The sequence below is a fragment of the Camelina sativa genome, chromosome 16 (genome assembly GCF_000633955.1).
Source record: "Camelina sativa cultivar DH55 chromosome 16, Cs, whole genome shotgun sequence".
Classification (NCBI taxonomy): domain Eukaryota; kingdom Viridiplantae; phylum Streptophyta; class Magnoliopsida; order Brassicales; family Brassicaceae; genus Camelina; species Camelina sativa.
Genome location: NC_025700.1, coordinates 2,850,908 through 2,865,227, shown reverse-complemented (window position 1 = coordinate 2,865,227; position 14,320 = coordinate 2,850,908). Strand labels below are relative to the sequence as shown.

The window sequence follows — 14,320 nt, the reverse complement described above, 5'->3', positions numbered from 1 at the left end:
AAAAAAAAAAAAAAAAAAAACTTGTATCTAGCCAACCAGGTGATGTTGGACATCTAGTAAGTATCCATTGACACTGAAAAAATCTAGACTTTCAAGAACCAAAAATGGTTTTGCAAAGATGCTAGAGTCTACTAAGGAGACATAACAACAAGAATGCAGAGAAATATACTCCTTCAGATTGCAGGATTCTAGAAGCACAATGCAGTCCGTTTTTGTATCTGATCCCTTGCACCTCTGTATTATGTTTCTGAAGTTTCACCTGATCGGACAAAAAGATAACAAATTACAAAACCTCAAAGAATCAACCATTACCTCCTAACATGAGTGATACCAAAAGCTCATAAGCAACAAAACCTATAAATAAGTCTATATCGAATACTCCAATGTTACAACACTTTGTCACACCAATGCATCAGCAAATTAGAGCAAACCACATGATTTAGAATTCAGCAGCCTGAATATGGAATTGGGAGTCTGAAGCCTAATCTTGTCGGAATTGGAGAATGAAACACATATGATACCCAATTGGTAATAAAGACACACAAAACTGAAAAATTGGGGATTGGAAAATTGAGTTAGTAACCTTGACGGTGTCGAAAGGGTGGCCGACGGCGACAGTGGCGAGACCAGCATTCATTCCGGCGACATATTCCTTGTAAAACCCTAATCCCTCTCCGCTCTTCGTCGTCGTCTTCTTCTCTCCCATTCTCCCACCACGCCACCGAGCACTTCACAATTATTTGTTTTTTCTCTTCTTTCAACAATTTTGGTTAATTTCTAACATTTGCTCGCAGTGCAGAGTTAAATTTGAGAGACTGCTACAAAATTTACCTTTTGCGTAGTAAATTTTTTTTTCACTTATTTATTATTTATAACGAAAATGATTTTTACCAAAGTTTCCAGGTTAAACTTAGACAAAAATTATGGGATAAGGTTGCATAGAAATGTTTGGGGATGGGATTGAAAAGGTTAAAAAGATCATCAGTACAAGTCATTGGGAGGGAACTATTTCTGATTTTCTTCTATAGTACTATAATAAACCTATAAGCAACTTTCAAATCTAAAAATTATATCCCGACCTAGTTTATATGTACTTTTATGTAAATCACCATCATATTGTTGTTTGTTGACACAAGAATTCATTTAACCATGGTTTATACATGATGATGATATGAGATCAACATGTAGTCAAGTTAAACTTTTAACTAAATCACTATCATGATTGCTTGTTGACACAAATAATACATCTCACCATGGTTAACTCTTTTTTTTTGTTATTTATTGATATGATGAGAGATCAACCACGGTTAAGTTATATTATGCTAACCATAAGTTAAAACTCTTAACTCATATAGAAAGCTAATAGTTGTAAATTATGAACAGTATAAACATTACAAGAGGACGTATCGCCACCGATATTAATCCCCACCTTGTTATAACTGTACCCAACTAGGAAACTACTTCCAAAGACTTTAGAAATATATATATAGTGAAACTACATTCAAATACAGTAATTGTTTGTTGAGACGCAAAAAATTCATCTAACCATGGTGACAAGCATTTGCTATTTGTTCATGATAGTGAGATCAACCATAGTTAAGTTAAACCTTAACTAAATCACTATCATAATTGTTTGTTGACACTTGACAGTTGACACATAATTTATCTACCATGGTTACGTTTAAGTTTTTGATATTCTTTTAATTGAGATGAGATCAACCACGGTTAAGTTCAAAATTTCCATTATGTTAAGTTGTTAACCATAGTTAAGTTAAATTAAATTATGTTAACCTTAGTTAAGTTAAATTCTATCTTTAGCTAAATCATTTAGAAGCTTTATATTACCGAACAGTAGAAACATTACAAGAGACAACCGGACGTATCACCACCGTCAAAACCAAGCCAGATGGAGAGATCGAACGGTCAATCTTCACTAACAACCACAAACGACAAGAAATAATAAAAAGTTGCGAATACAACCAAAGTAGACGAAACAGCAAACAAAACACGTGGCGGAAGCAAGACATGATATCTCTAATTCACCAGTAGGATGATCTAATTCACCAGCAGCATGTCACTCTATCCTCTCGGCTTAACGGTGCTGGCTCCTAGTATCGTCGCTGTACAACCTACGGATCACAACAACGTTCAAAACATCTTAGATCTGATCTGAACCGTCCGATCACAATATTCATATCAAATGTTTTAGTACGTACCAGTCGTAGACTGTGGGAGAGTTTGGGTGAGAAGGCTTGTCGAAGAGGTCTGTGCCCATTCCTCTTGTGGCTATGTTACTCCCTGGATGAAACACACTTCTCCACACGTTCTCCTTACGTGCCGATCCTGGCGTCGTCGGAGTTCCAGGACTCCCCGCAACCGCCAACACAGTTTTGCTACTGCTCCCTTCTCCTACACCTTCCAATAAATCATAACATAAATAAGAGATCATACAAACATCTATATAAATATCTATATATGCAAGTTCATGATGGACTTAAGGTTATATAAACAAATACTTTTGATGTCAAGGGGTTGGGCGGTGATCTTCTTGCGGAGGCGGCCAAGGCCATGCTCGGGCTTAGGTCCGGCAAAAGTTTCATCCCACATCTCTTATTTATCTTCCCTTTCTGATTTTCTTTGTTTTGGTTAGTCTTGGAGAGAATGGTATCAAGTGTGAAGTACTTACTTGAGGCTTCCTTCATCTATTTTATAGACCCATTTGTAAAACTATTTCTGAAAATATCTTTTTCTTTTTTTTTGTCGTCTATCTCTCTCTTATTTTATTCGACCCGTAAAAATATCTAGAGAAATAGTTTAGACAAGAAACAATTGATAATTATTAGTTGAAAAAAAATAACAACTGAAGTTTAAATATGAGCACAAAACAGAATTTTCGTTAAAAACTTCTGAAAATACTTTTATAGCCAAATATTATTTTCCTGTCATATATAAATAACATTATATATTTGTAAAAAAAGTTTGTTGTTTATAATGTCATGTAATTTTTATGTTATTTTACAACATTTGTAATACACAATATCTTTGCAAATTAGAATGCGGATAAGCCAATTTTATATGTATATCATCATAACACGTATTCAACCTTAAATTTAATACATTAAGTAGATCAAACCATAATAATCAGAAGAGTGAGCAGTGAGGGAGGAGAGTGGGAAATATAAAATGCCGGATGGATAGCGATCGTCGGATCGAGATATGGATAAGGACGAAGAGTCATGAAAGTAGTGGGACCTTTGTGAATCAAAGTATCAAAAGGCTTTCGTGGAAAAGTAATATAAAGTATTATAGGAACAAAATAACAACAAAACATATTTCGTGGAAAAGTATTATAGAGGGACGCGTGGAAGCTGTAACATAGTTATGATGTAAGGTCTGATGTTTTTCTGTCGTTGGCAACAGAAACCAACGACAGCAACTAAAAGTTGTTCTTTTGTTTGTTGCTGGTTTAGCGACTGATTGCTGACTGTCGTCAGCGATCAGCGATCGAAATTTCAAATCGCTGATTTTTATAGCGACTGGATTCAAAAACATGGCGACAACTTTTTAAAAACTAATATAATTACTAAAATACCTTCGTTATATTTGTGAAATCATAAAGAAACATTTAACTCTAAAATCCCAAATTACATCTCTTCTCATTTCATCTTCTCTTAGTCTCGTCGGACATTGAAGTCGCAAAGAACCAACTTCAAGCTTTAGCTCAGGTGATTCATAAATCTCTCTTACTTCTCTTCTCTTTTTCGATTCTTCTCCTCTTTGTCGATTCCAAACAAAAATGATTTGAAAGCTTCTAGCTTTTGTAAGCTTAAACTTATCATTTCGTAAAAGCTCCAATTCGATTTTGAGATCTAAATATTAGAGGGTTTGAACTGTTACTAAGATCTGGGAATTGGGTTTTAGTTTTCTTTACTGAAACTGTGTGTTTGATTTATTAATTTCTGATGAGGCTTATGATTCATTGAACTTTGCTGAAACTAGTTATGATTCTTACTTGAATCAGATTTTTATTTGTAATTCGGTCTTATATGTTTTATAATGAGTACACATTCGTTGGAAGAGCTCTACGATCATCTTGCATTATTTATAATTTGTTTGTTTGGGATTATAGTTCTCATGGTTAGTCCATTTCGTTCATTTTTGATGTGTGGTTTCGGAACCTGTGTTGTTTTGTGAAACTAATGTCTTGTTAAATGTGTTTAGTACTTCAACTTCTTCTTCTCTTCTCACTAGTTTTTTTCTCTCTTGCTTTAGATCGATAGAGATTGATTTTGAAAGTAAAGTTGATTCGTTTCTTTGATGACATTACATTGCTTTTACTTCAGAAAACACATAATTCTGAATCATTCTTATTGTGTTTATGCAGCCTGTGATTTGATCTGTTGCTGTATTCCAAGGCTGTCAAGATGAACAATGATGATGTAAGTTATATTTTTTTCTGTTTTTATAGAAATGTAAGTTTGAATTTGGTTGGTTTTGATTGAATATAGAGTTGGTCGGATGAGGAATGTCGGTACTTTCTTCAACTATATACTACTGAGAAAAGAATGGGGAACACAACGAAGACATGATTGAATCAGATTGGAAAGGATTCTGTCACAAAGAAGTTTGAAGAGAAATTCCAAAAGAAATTTCCATGGATTAGGTTTAAAAACAAGTATGATGTGTGTAGAAGATCATACAATAGGTATAAGATCTTGCTCCATAACAGAACTGGACTCACCTTTGATGCTTTTGGAAGAATAGACATGGTTGATGATTGGTGGAATGAACGAATTAAGGTAACTTCACTCTCTCTTTCTTTCTTCACTATTCACATGTATCATTGTTTCATTTATGTCTCGCTAGTCTCCACATATTTAAGTGAATTAAGCTAACTTATCTCTCTGTTTCTCTTTATATAGGAATGGCCTGATGCTGTAAAGTATAAGAACAAACTCCTGCCCAATATGGATGTTTTTAGAGAGGCGTTTTGTTCAGTTATTGTTACTGGAGCAGAGGGATGGAGCGCCCAACAAGGAGAAACAAGTTTAGATTCTAGAGTGGATGCTGAAAATGGTGATGAAGCAGATTCAATTGATACAAGTATGGCACCACCAGTGGTAGGAACACAGTTTAGAGCAGGAAGTTTTGGATCAAAGAGAAAGCGGAAGGAGGTTGACATAGCTATAGAGACTTCTTCTTCAAGAAACTTGATTCTTACTCGTAAGAATGAATTAGTTGAGAAGAGAACAAAGATAGAGGTTGATTCATAGAACAGATAGAGGAGGAGGATGGCGTCATGTTCAGCTACTAATGCATGGATCAGACCAACAATGCTACGATATTCTACGGATGAATCAAAGAACGTTTGAAGCATTATGCAGGATGCTTACTACGAGATATGGTTTAGAAGAGAACAAAGATAGAGGTTGCAATGTTCACACTGAAGAAGCAGTTGCTATGTTTCTTGAGATGGTTGGTCAGGATAAAACCGTGAGAGAGATTGTTGTAAGGTATCAAAGATCATTGGATACAGTGAAGAGGAAACTTGATGAAGTTTTAAGCGTTATTATGAAGTTTGCAGCATATACGATAAAACAGGGAGAAGGAGAATTCACAAGGGTAAGCTCAGTTCTGAGAAATGATGATCGATATTGGCCATATTTTAAGGATTGCATTGGAGCACTTGATGGAACACACATCCCAGTTCGTCCTCCAAGTACAAATGCAGAAGCTTACAGAGGAAGAAAATTGGAACCAACTATGAATATCCTTGCTATATGTAACTTCGATATGAAGTTCATATATGCATATGTTGAAGTACCAGGTAGAGCACACGATACAAAAGTGTTAACTTATTGTGCGAAGAATGAAGTTTCGTTTCCACACCGGCCAAATGAGAAGTATTATTTGGTTGACTCTGGATATCCCACAAGGATCAAGATTGTGACAGCAACCATGGCACTACACAACTTCATACGTGAATCACATCGAGAGGATAATGATTTTATACGTTGGCAAAAAACAGAAGAATATCATATTCATGGCAATGAAGATGGTGATGATGAAGATGATGATGATCATCATCATCATCATCGTCATGGTGGATACACTCCATATGAACCTACTAGAGACAGAGCAATAGAAGAGTTGCGTAATACTATCACCGGTCATATTGGTAGTGGACGTCAATTGCCTTACTAAAAAATTTTAGTGTGAAATTTTATTTTTTTATGAGAATAATAGTTATGTAATTATTGGTATTAGAATTTATTAATTACAACTTATTTCCTTAATTTTCATATTTATTATACATTTAAAGGTAAAAAACTTTTAAAAAAAAAATCACAGTCTCTAGCGACAGCCAAACGAACGATATAGCGACAAATTTTAGCGACAGTATTATGCGACAAGAAAACGAACAATATTGCGACAGTCGCTGATTTAGCGACAGAATTCAGAGACATGAAAACGAACAACAACTAGTGTCACTGGTCGTTGTCGCTGAAACCAGCGACACACAAACGAACAGGACCGTACTTACCCTATCTCCTTAGTTGGATAAGCTAGGCTTATTTTGAAGTTTGTACATGGTGTTGTTTTGAGGTTAACATGTTAGAAAAACTAATCACTAATGAACCTGGTTGGTTTTGTATGCAAACAATTAAACAAAGTCAAGATGATCGAGAACATACCTTCAAACATTCATTATTCGGTCTCTCCCTGTTTTCCCCTCCATCTGCTTCCAAAGCAACCACCTCTATATGTATAAATGATCTTTGTAAGGGTGAAAAACTTTTTAAAGTCTAATTTAAGCTTTGAAGAGTTTTACAATTGTATACATACACATATCCTCCACCAAGCTCCACTTCCAACCTTGTTCCATTATTTGTAAAGGATAGAAAATGGAGATCCAAAAGAATTTAGGTGCTACGTACTAAATCATAATTGAGGAAAAAGAAAGGATGACATAATTTACAAGAATCTCGTCCATTCGAGCTCATTGCCATTGCCACCAAAGTGGCATTTGGTTTGATAACTCAGGGTTTACCGTACTTTTCAACGTACCCCTGCAAATGAATAGAGGAAGTTTTCAGATTATCAGGCAACAATGCTTACCCCTGGTCATTTATGTTTAATTTCGGTCTAAGAAACTCACCTCGACAAGCTTCACAATTTTGGTTGCAGACAAACCAAGATACTGATCAACTGATCCGGTGTCAGTTGGCACCTGATGAAACTGGACTGCGGCGCTTACGACCTTTTCCGCAGCTTTTTTAACTATCATGTTATGCACATCTTTGGTAAGACGACCTTCACGCCACAACGGTTTCAACATTTCTTTAACGGTTTCCACAACTGCAGTTCGGAATTGTCTCATTACTTTTATCTCTGCATCTGACCTCACTTCACCATCTATCTCATCTGATTTCAATGTCTTTTTATATGAAGACCCATCACTTCTATGCCAAGCATCATGCCCTGCAGGTTTGCTCCTTTTCAAAACAACTCTATTCTCTGCAGCTGCCGCCGAAGAAATCTCTTTACTAGGTGTTGTTGTGTCATTTTGATCAACCACTGAAGTAGCCACCCCTTCCACTACTCCATGTGGTTCCAAACTCCTTCTCGCCACACTTTCTTGGTGTTGATTTTGACTGCATGAACTGCTTTTATCATCATTCTTGCATTCCCGTGCTTGGGTACCACTACCAGAATCACCATCTTTCTGCTGGCGAGAATTTTTCCGTGCCTGTTCTCCTTTACTTGACAATGAAGCATTACGAGATCTGTCTCCTAGATTCTCTATATCCGTGAAAGGATTGTAGAGGGCATCAGACGAGGGAAGTATATAAGGTGGAATTGTAAACGATGCTTTAAAGGGTTCAGAAGGTTCCCAATCATCTGAAGAACCTTTCTTTTTACTGCTAGTTGTGTTGGATGCTGCACCTTTCTCAGAAGAAACAGCTGCCTGACTCTCTTGAAGCGTTGGAAGTGATCGAGATCCACATATATTATTCCCCTTTTCAAAATTCCCCACGGTAGAAGCACCCTCATTCATAGGAACAGAAGCTACAGAACTGGACAATGATCCTGTCCAGGCTGGTCGAGAGGATCCCATGTCTGGTTTTAAATAGGAACTGATAGGAGATCTATGCTCATGAACAAAGCTGCTTCTCAATGTGAAGGCATTGCTGTTATTAATAACTAGAGACCTGTTGTCAGTGAAAGGAGCACCACACGTTTGCTTCAAACTCTCTCTTCCTGTGTTTTCAGATGAAGGCATAAAGCGCATCTCGTTATTGAACGGGAAAACTCTCTGAGATCCTGGGGGATTGACGAAAGACATGGAGGAGAAAACTCTCTGAGAACCTGGGGGATTTACGAAAGATAAATCCTCTCTGGTATGCAAAGGTGTCACGCCGTTTCCGATTAACTGGGAAACTCTAACACCTTCGTTGCTGTCTGANCGCCGAAGAAATCTCTTTACTAGGTGTTGTTGTGTCATTTTGATCAACCACTGAAGTAGCCACCCCTTCCACTACTCCATGTGGTTCCAAACTCCTTCTCGCCACACTTTCTTGGTGTTGATTTTGACTGCATGAACTGCTTTTATCATCATTCTTGCATTCCCGTGCTTGGGTACCACTACCAGAATCACCATCTTTCTGCTGGCGAGAATTTTTCCGTGCCTGTTCTCCTTTACTTGACAATGAAGCATTACGAGATCTGTCTCCTAGATTCTCTATATCCGTGAAAGGATTGTAGAGGGCATCAGACGAGGGAAGTATATAAGGTGGAATTGTAAACGATGCTTTAAAGGGTTCAGAAGGTTCCCAATCATCTGAAGAACCTTTCTTTTTACTGCTAGTTGTGTTGGATGCTGCACCTTTCTCAGAAGAAACAGCTGCCTGACTCTCTTGAAGCGTTGGAAGTGATCGAGATCCACATATATTATTCCCCTTTTCAAAATTCCCCACGGTAGAAGCACCCTCATTCATAGGAACAGAAGCTACAGAACTGGACAATGATCCTGTCCAGGCTGGTCGAGAGGATCCCATGTCTGGTTTTAAATAGGAACTGATAGGAGATCTATGCTCATGAACAAAGCTGCTTCTCAATGTGAAGGCATTGCTGTTATTAATAACTAGAGACCTGTTGTCAGTGAAAGGAGCACCACACGTTTGCTTCAAACTCTCTCTTCCTGTGTTTTCAGATGAAGGCATAAAGCGCATCTCGTTATTGAACGGGAAAACTCTCTGAGATCCTGGGGGATTGACGAAAGACATGGAGGAGAAAACTCTCTGAGAACCTGGGGGATTTACGAAAGATAAATCCTCTCTGGTATGCAAAGGTGTCACGCCGTTTCCGATTAACTGGGAAACTCTAACACCTTCGTTGCTGTCTGATATTCTTCTTGCTAAATAAAGAAAAGCAAAATAATTTACTTGTTAATTCATGAAGAGCAATTAACCCCCAGAAGGCCAGAAGTATTCAACGACCTCTATATTGTTGGAACTGCTTCAACACAGGATCACAAATATCAAAATCTTCAAAAGAATATTCCAATGGTACTACATACCTACATCAGACTGGATATAACTGCTTCCAGCCATGTTATTTTCCGGCTGTTGTTGACTAGTGCAATTTGAATTCTCTTTCACATGTAGAAACTTGCAGGAAACCCCGTTGAAACACCACCCTTTAGCAAAAAACTTGCAGAGATGAGCTGCACGTTTTTGTTCTGGTTCATTCCCTTCACCGGCGGCAGGGAAAAAACTGTTTGGCGTTATACCCGGAGCAGGAAATCTGAGAAACGAATCATCTTTCAGTATAATGACTTCAAAAACATGGAAAATACAGAAGGCTCATACTCCTAAGCTCAGTTTCAGTGAAACTTAAGCAGGAAAAAAAATTGCCATACCTTGATAAAGTTCCATTATCTTGAGCAAAAGCTTGTTCCTTTATGATATTTGCTTGCTCATTTGAAGGTGTTGTTACAGAATGCCTCTTCACATCTACATGGGACGAGTTTGAATGAACAAAAGAGTTTCCTACAGAAACAAAAAGTACAAAACTTTGAGTTCTGTAAGACTGTAACAGTAAATGAACTTGCCTACTTCGTGTTAAAGCTACAATTTTTACAAGAGAGCTTCAGTGACAATCTAATTCGAACCTCTCATCAGAGCTAAATCTAGTCAATTTTAATAATTCTCTCTTGTCTTCTAGAACAAATAAATTCATCAGTTCCAATTAGAATAGGTGTTTCCATCAAATCAATTCACAAACTTTGACACAATCAATCAACAAAATCGAGCACCAAATCACGAATTACAATCAAATACTAACCGTTCTGGGGATTGGGAGCTTGAATTGGTTTATGAAGCAATTGAGATTCTCCTCCAATTGTATGTACTTGCACCTTTTGTTCGACCTCATCATCGTCAATGTCCATGTCGGAATCAGACATCTTGAAGTCTCCGGCGACGTAACAAACCCAGAGAGTGGTAAAATTGGTTTAAAAACTGCGGCGTGATCGGAGGACGGAAGCTCGCTGTTTTGGTTGAGTCCTCCTGATCTCTCCCAGAATACGTTTGGTATCGAAACCACCATTGATTAACAAAGACCCGTACTCATTTATATATCTAATGGGCCTTTCCTAAATTATATAAAGCTTAAGGCCCAATACTAAATACCAATTAACATTTTAAGCAAATATTTCCTAATTTCGCATGTGCTTGATTTATCCTTTAAGCTAACCGGATTAAACCAAAACAAAATTTTAACGAGAACCGAAATCAAACCGTGGATAAACGTGAAGCGTAGTGGCGTTCTGTTCCACGTTAACTCCATCACTGTCGTCGCTCTGGTAACAACCCTAATCCTCCAGCACAGTTCGCAATTTGGGGGGGGGGGGGGGGNGGGGGGGGGGGGGGGGGGGAAAGAAAAAAACCTAACAAGCCTTTGTTCGCCGCCGGCTAGTTTTTGATGGCGGACCAATCGTCGGAGACCGTTAACAAACTTTCGTTGGAAATGGAGACTGTTACTGTTTCATCAAGTCAGGCACCTTCTTCGTCAGCTGGATTACAGTGAGTTTTCTTACTCATCATCAGTTGATTTTTTTTTTGAGTTTCTATCTTTCAATTTGATTTGGGTTTGGATTATTTGACTTTGTCATGGAGATCAGAACTTTCCCCTTATTCCCGGCTATATCAGTTTAGAAGTATGGAATTTTTGAAATTGAAAATTTCTCCAATTTTGGTGTGTTGCATTGTTTGTTGTTTTGTAATTGGTGTGCAAAAACTTGACTAATTCTTCAGGATGAGTGAAGAGGTTGAGAAGAGATACAGAATTGTTAGGAGCATTGGTGAGGAATGCATACAGGAGGAAGAGCTTAAGAATCTTCTTGCTAAGAAGGCTGCTCCCATTTGCTATGATGGGTTTGAACCATCTGGAAGGATGCACATTGCTGAGGTCAGTTATCTCTTGAGGTGTTTTTGGTTTAAATTTAGCTGCCATGTTACTTAACTAGTCATGTATAGTGTATGCTACTTTATTCCATTACTTTATACAATGTGGGAAGCTTGGGCTAATTCTGTTATGTTCTGTTGTTTCCTAATAGGGAGTGATGAAGGTCATTAATGTGAACAAAATGACTTCAGCTGGTTGCAGAGTGAAAATTTGGATTGCTGATTGGTTTGCTCAGTTGAACAACAAAATGGGCGGTGACTTGAAGAAAATCAGAGTGGTTGGAGAATACTTCCAAGAGATATGGAAGGCCGCTGGGATGGACAATGACAAAGTTGAGTTTTTGTGGTCGTCCGAAGAAATTAATTCCAAGGCCGATAAGTACTGGCCTCTTGTGATGGACATTGCTCGCAAAAACAAGCTCCCTAGAATTTTAAGGTTTCTTTTTCTTTAATCTTCTCGATGCTTGGAATGCAAGGGAAATGATGGGACCTGAATGACTCTGTATATTTTCCTTGTAGGTGTGTGCAGATCATGGGACGTAGTGAGACTGATGAACTGAGTGCTGCTCAGATCCTTTACCCATGCATGCAATGTGCTGATATTTTTTTCCTCGAGGTACTTTTATATGTGTTTTTCCTTAGTTTAAGACTTCTCTTGCCCATGAACTGTCTCTGGATTCTGTTACTTGTTAATGGGATCTAGAATTTAGCTTTACCTTTACCTCAGCTCAACAAAGCACCTAAGAAAAAAAACTCCAGCTAGAGAAGAGCATCTATGATTGGCAGATTTTGTTGATGTATATAGTTGGTTTTTCCCTCAGTCTAATGCTATATTATGTGTATCTGGCTTATGAGTTCTGTGATTGCTGTGAAAAACGTTTATTATACATCTGTAGGCTGATATTTGCCAGCTTGGGATGGATCAAAGAAAAGTAAACGTACTTGCAAGAGAATACTGTGATGACATAAAGAGGAAAAACAAACCGATAATCTTGTCGCACCGTATGCTCTACATTTTCCTATTTTACTTCTTTTTATACTATATATTTCCAGGACTAGCGTTGTTAATCATCTGTTAGCTGTAACTACTTGCAGATATGCTTCCTGGTCTCCAACAAGGACAAGAAAAGATGTCCAAAAGTGATCCATTATCTGCCATCTTTATGGAAGATGAGGAGGTAACTGTAACTTAGCCCATTTTCGAAGTTAACAAAAGTAGAGAATAGTTTTTTTTTAACAGTTATTGACTAGTTCTGAAGGTCTTGTCGTTCTCAGGCTGAAGTTAATGTGAAGATCAAGAAAGCTTATTGTCCTCCAAAAATTGTGCAAGGCAACCCATGCCTTGAATACATCAAATACATCATTCTACCATGGTTTGATGAGTTCACAGTTGAGCGTAATGAAGAATATGGCGGCAACAAGTGAGTTTTTATCCGTTTTTGCTAAAATTAATCGTAGTCGCTTGCTCAATTTTAAATACAATTTGGATTTTGCTGTAATCCTATTAAGATGGCGATACTGATCCTGCTGTTGAATCTCTTCCAAATGTTAGGACCTACAAAACCTTTGAAGACATTGCTACTGAATATGAAAGCGGTGAGTTGCACCCTGGAGATCTAAAGAAAGGCCTGATGAACTCGTTGAACAAGATGTTGCAAGTAAGTAAAACTTCCTTCATGTTATTAGCAAAAAGATAAAAACAATACGTATTTCGGAAAACCTTTTAGTAGTTTTGGGATTCCACAACAAAAATATTTACCTCCTTTTACCACAATTATGGCAGCCTGTTCGTGATCATTTCAAGACAGACGCACGCGCCAAGAACCTACTCAAACAGATCAAGGTAACAAAAAAACATATTATGTTTGTGGTTATGGTGTTAAGTAGAAGACTACTACATAAAGAATCTCTCTCTCTCACACACACACTCGTTTGGTTTTTGTTTTGTGTAGGCTTACAGAGTCACCAGATAAACAAATTACAGAGCCAGAATGTGTCATTGTTTCAGACAAAGCTTTCTCTCACTTTCTATGAAACTTATTATATCACCAAAACACACTGTAAAACTCCTTGGATTTAGTTGATTTCGAGTAGATCACTAGTTACCATTGAGTAATTTTTATGCTTCAAAATATTTTTAATTTATAAAAAAATTATAGTTGTCATAATTTGATAATTATAGTTGTTATCAAAAGAAATATATTTTAGTCAATAAATAGGTAATTTTACTTTGGTCTTAGATTGACGTGGCTGCCTCAAACAGAGCCTTTTTTTTTTTTTTTTTCGTTCTTTTTCTTTTTATCTTTTCCTTTTTTAATTTTTAAAAAAGTTGAGAAAAAATAGTAAATTCCACTAAAAAGAATCATCAGAAGAAGAAGACTCATCATAATCACGTCTCTCTCTCTCTCTAGGGATTTCTACTTCTAAAGAGATCGAAGAAGAAAGAGATTTTGTTCGTTTCGAGATTTTGACCTCAGTCCCCCAATGGCGTCAAACACGAGCAACGACAATTTCCAGCATAGACCACGGCAAAGAAACGGACCGCCTCCGCCGCGGCGACAAGGAAGAAACCCGCCGCCTCCTCCGTCTCGGAATCAACCACAACAGCAGACGCCGCAGGAGAAGAGGAAACCGGTGTTCGTGAAGGTGGATCAACTTAAACCAGGAACGAGCGGTCACACTTTGACTGTTAAAGTCGTCGATCAGAATTCCGTAACTAAGAAGCCTACTGGTGGAGGTGCTTCTTCTTCCTCTCATCTCCGACCTGCTCGGATCTCTGAGTGTCTCGTTGGTGATGAGACTGCTTGTATCCTCTTCACTGCTCGCAACGATCAAGGTGACTTCATCCGATT

At 37.7% G+C, this 14,320-nt stretch overlaps 5 protein-coding genes across 6 annotated transcripts in view; 2 read left to right on the top strand and 3 right to left on the bottom strand.

The window, feature by feature from the left end:
• LOC104749479 (mitochondrial arginine transporter BAC1) overlaps positions 1–778 on the bottom strand; it is a 2,558-nt gene extending 1,780 nt beyond the window's left edge. The window contains exons 1-2 of the mRNA XM_010471121.2: positions 584–778; positions 170–259 (exon numbers count right to left, since the gene is read on the bottom strand). Coding sequence (XP_010469423.1) covers positions 170–259; positions 584–706 — 213 coding nt within the window. The 5' untranslated portion in view covers positions 707–778. The remainder of the gene's footprint in view (positions 1–169; positions 260–583) is intronic.
• Positions 1,814–2,698, bottom strand: LOC104749477 (dormancy-associated protein homolog 1). Its single transcript, XM_010471119.1, has 3 exons — positions 2,517–2,698; positions 2,217–2,415; positions 1,814–2,129 (listed from the first exon to the last, which is right to left on the bottom strand). The coding sequence occupies exons 1-3, from the start codon at positions 2,605–2,607 to the stop codon at positions 2,093–2,095; spliced, it is 327 nt and encodes a 108-aa protein (XP_010469421.1). The 5' UTR covers positions 2,608–2,698; the 3' UTR covers positions 1,814–2,092.
• On the bottom strand, positions 4,945–10,598 carry LOC104749475 (protein FRIGIDA-ESSENTIAL 1-like). Of its 2 annotated transcripts, XM_010471118.2 has the most exons (8): positions 10,348–10,598; positions 9,923–10,052; positions 9,581–9,807; positions 9,392–9,418; positions 8,371–8,451; positions 7,160–8,262; positions 6,847–7,070; positions 4,945–6,760 (listed from the first exon to the last, which is right to left on the bottom strand). In XM_010471118.2, exons 1-7 carry the CDS (start codon positions 10,466–10,468, stop codon positions 7,041–7,043), a joined length of 1,719 nt encoding a protein of 572 aa, XP_010469420.1. In that variant the 5' UTR covers positions 10,469–10,598; the 3' UTR covers positions 4,945–6,760; positions 6,847–7,040. The 2 variants fall into 2 exon arrangements, with proteins under 2 accessions (XP_010469420.1, XP_010469419.1); XM_010471117.2 differs by having other exon boundaries at positions 7,160–8,451.
• LOC104749473 (tyrosine--tRNA ligase 1, cytoplasmic-like) lies at positions 10,917–13,584 on the top strand. Its single transcript, XM_010471115.2, has 10 exons — positions 10,917–11,087; positions 11,319–11,472; positions 11,621–11,904; positions 11,988–12,084; positions 12,365–12,470; positions 12,564–12,646; positions 12,744–12,889; positions 13,021–13,126; positions 13,252–13,311; positions 13,421–13,584. Exons 1-10 carry the CDS (start codon positions 10,987–10,989, stop codon positions 13,439–13,441), a joined length of 1,158 nt encoding a protein of 385 aa, XP_010469417.1. The 5' UTR covers positions 10,917–10,986; the 3' UTR covers positions 13,442–13,584.
• Positions 13,843–14,320, top strand: part of LOC104749472 (uncharacterized protein At4g28440-like) — a 1,706-nt gene continuing 1,228 nt past the window's right edge. The window contains exon 1 of the mRNA XM_010471114.1: positions 13,843–14,304. Within this exon, the coding sequence (XP_010469416.1) occupies positions 13,953–14,304 (352 nt within the window). The 5' untranslated portion in view covers positions 13,843–13,952. The remainder of the gene's footprint in view (positions 14,305–14,320) is intronic.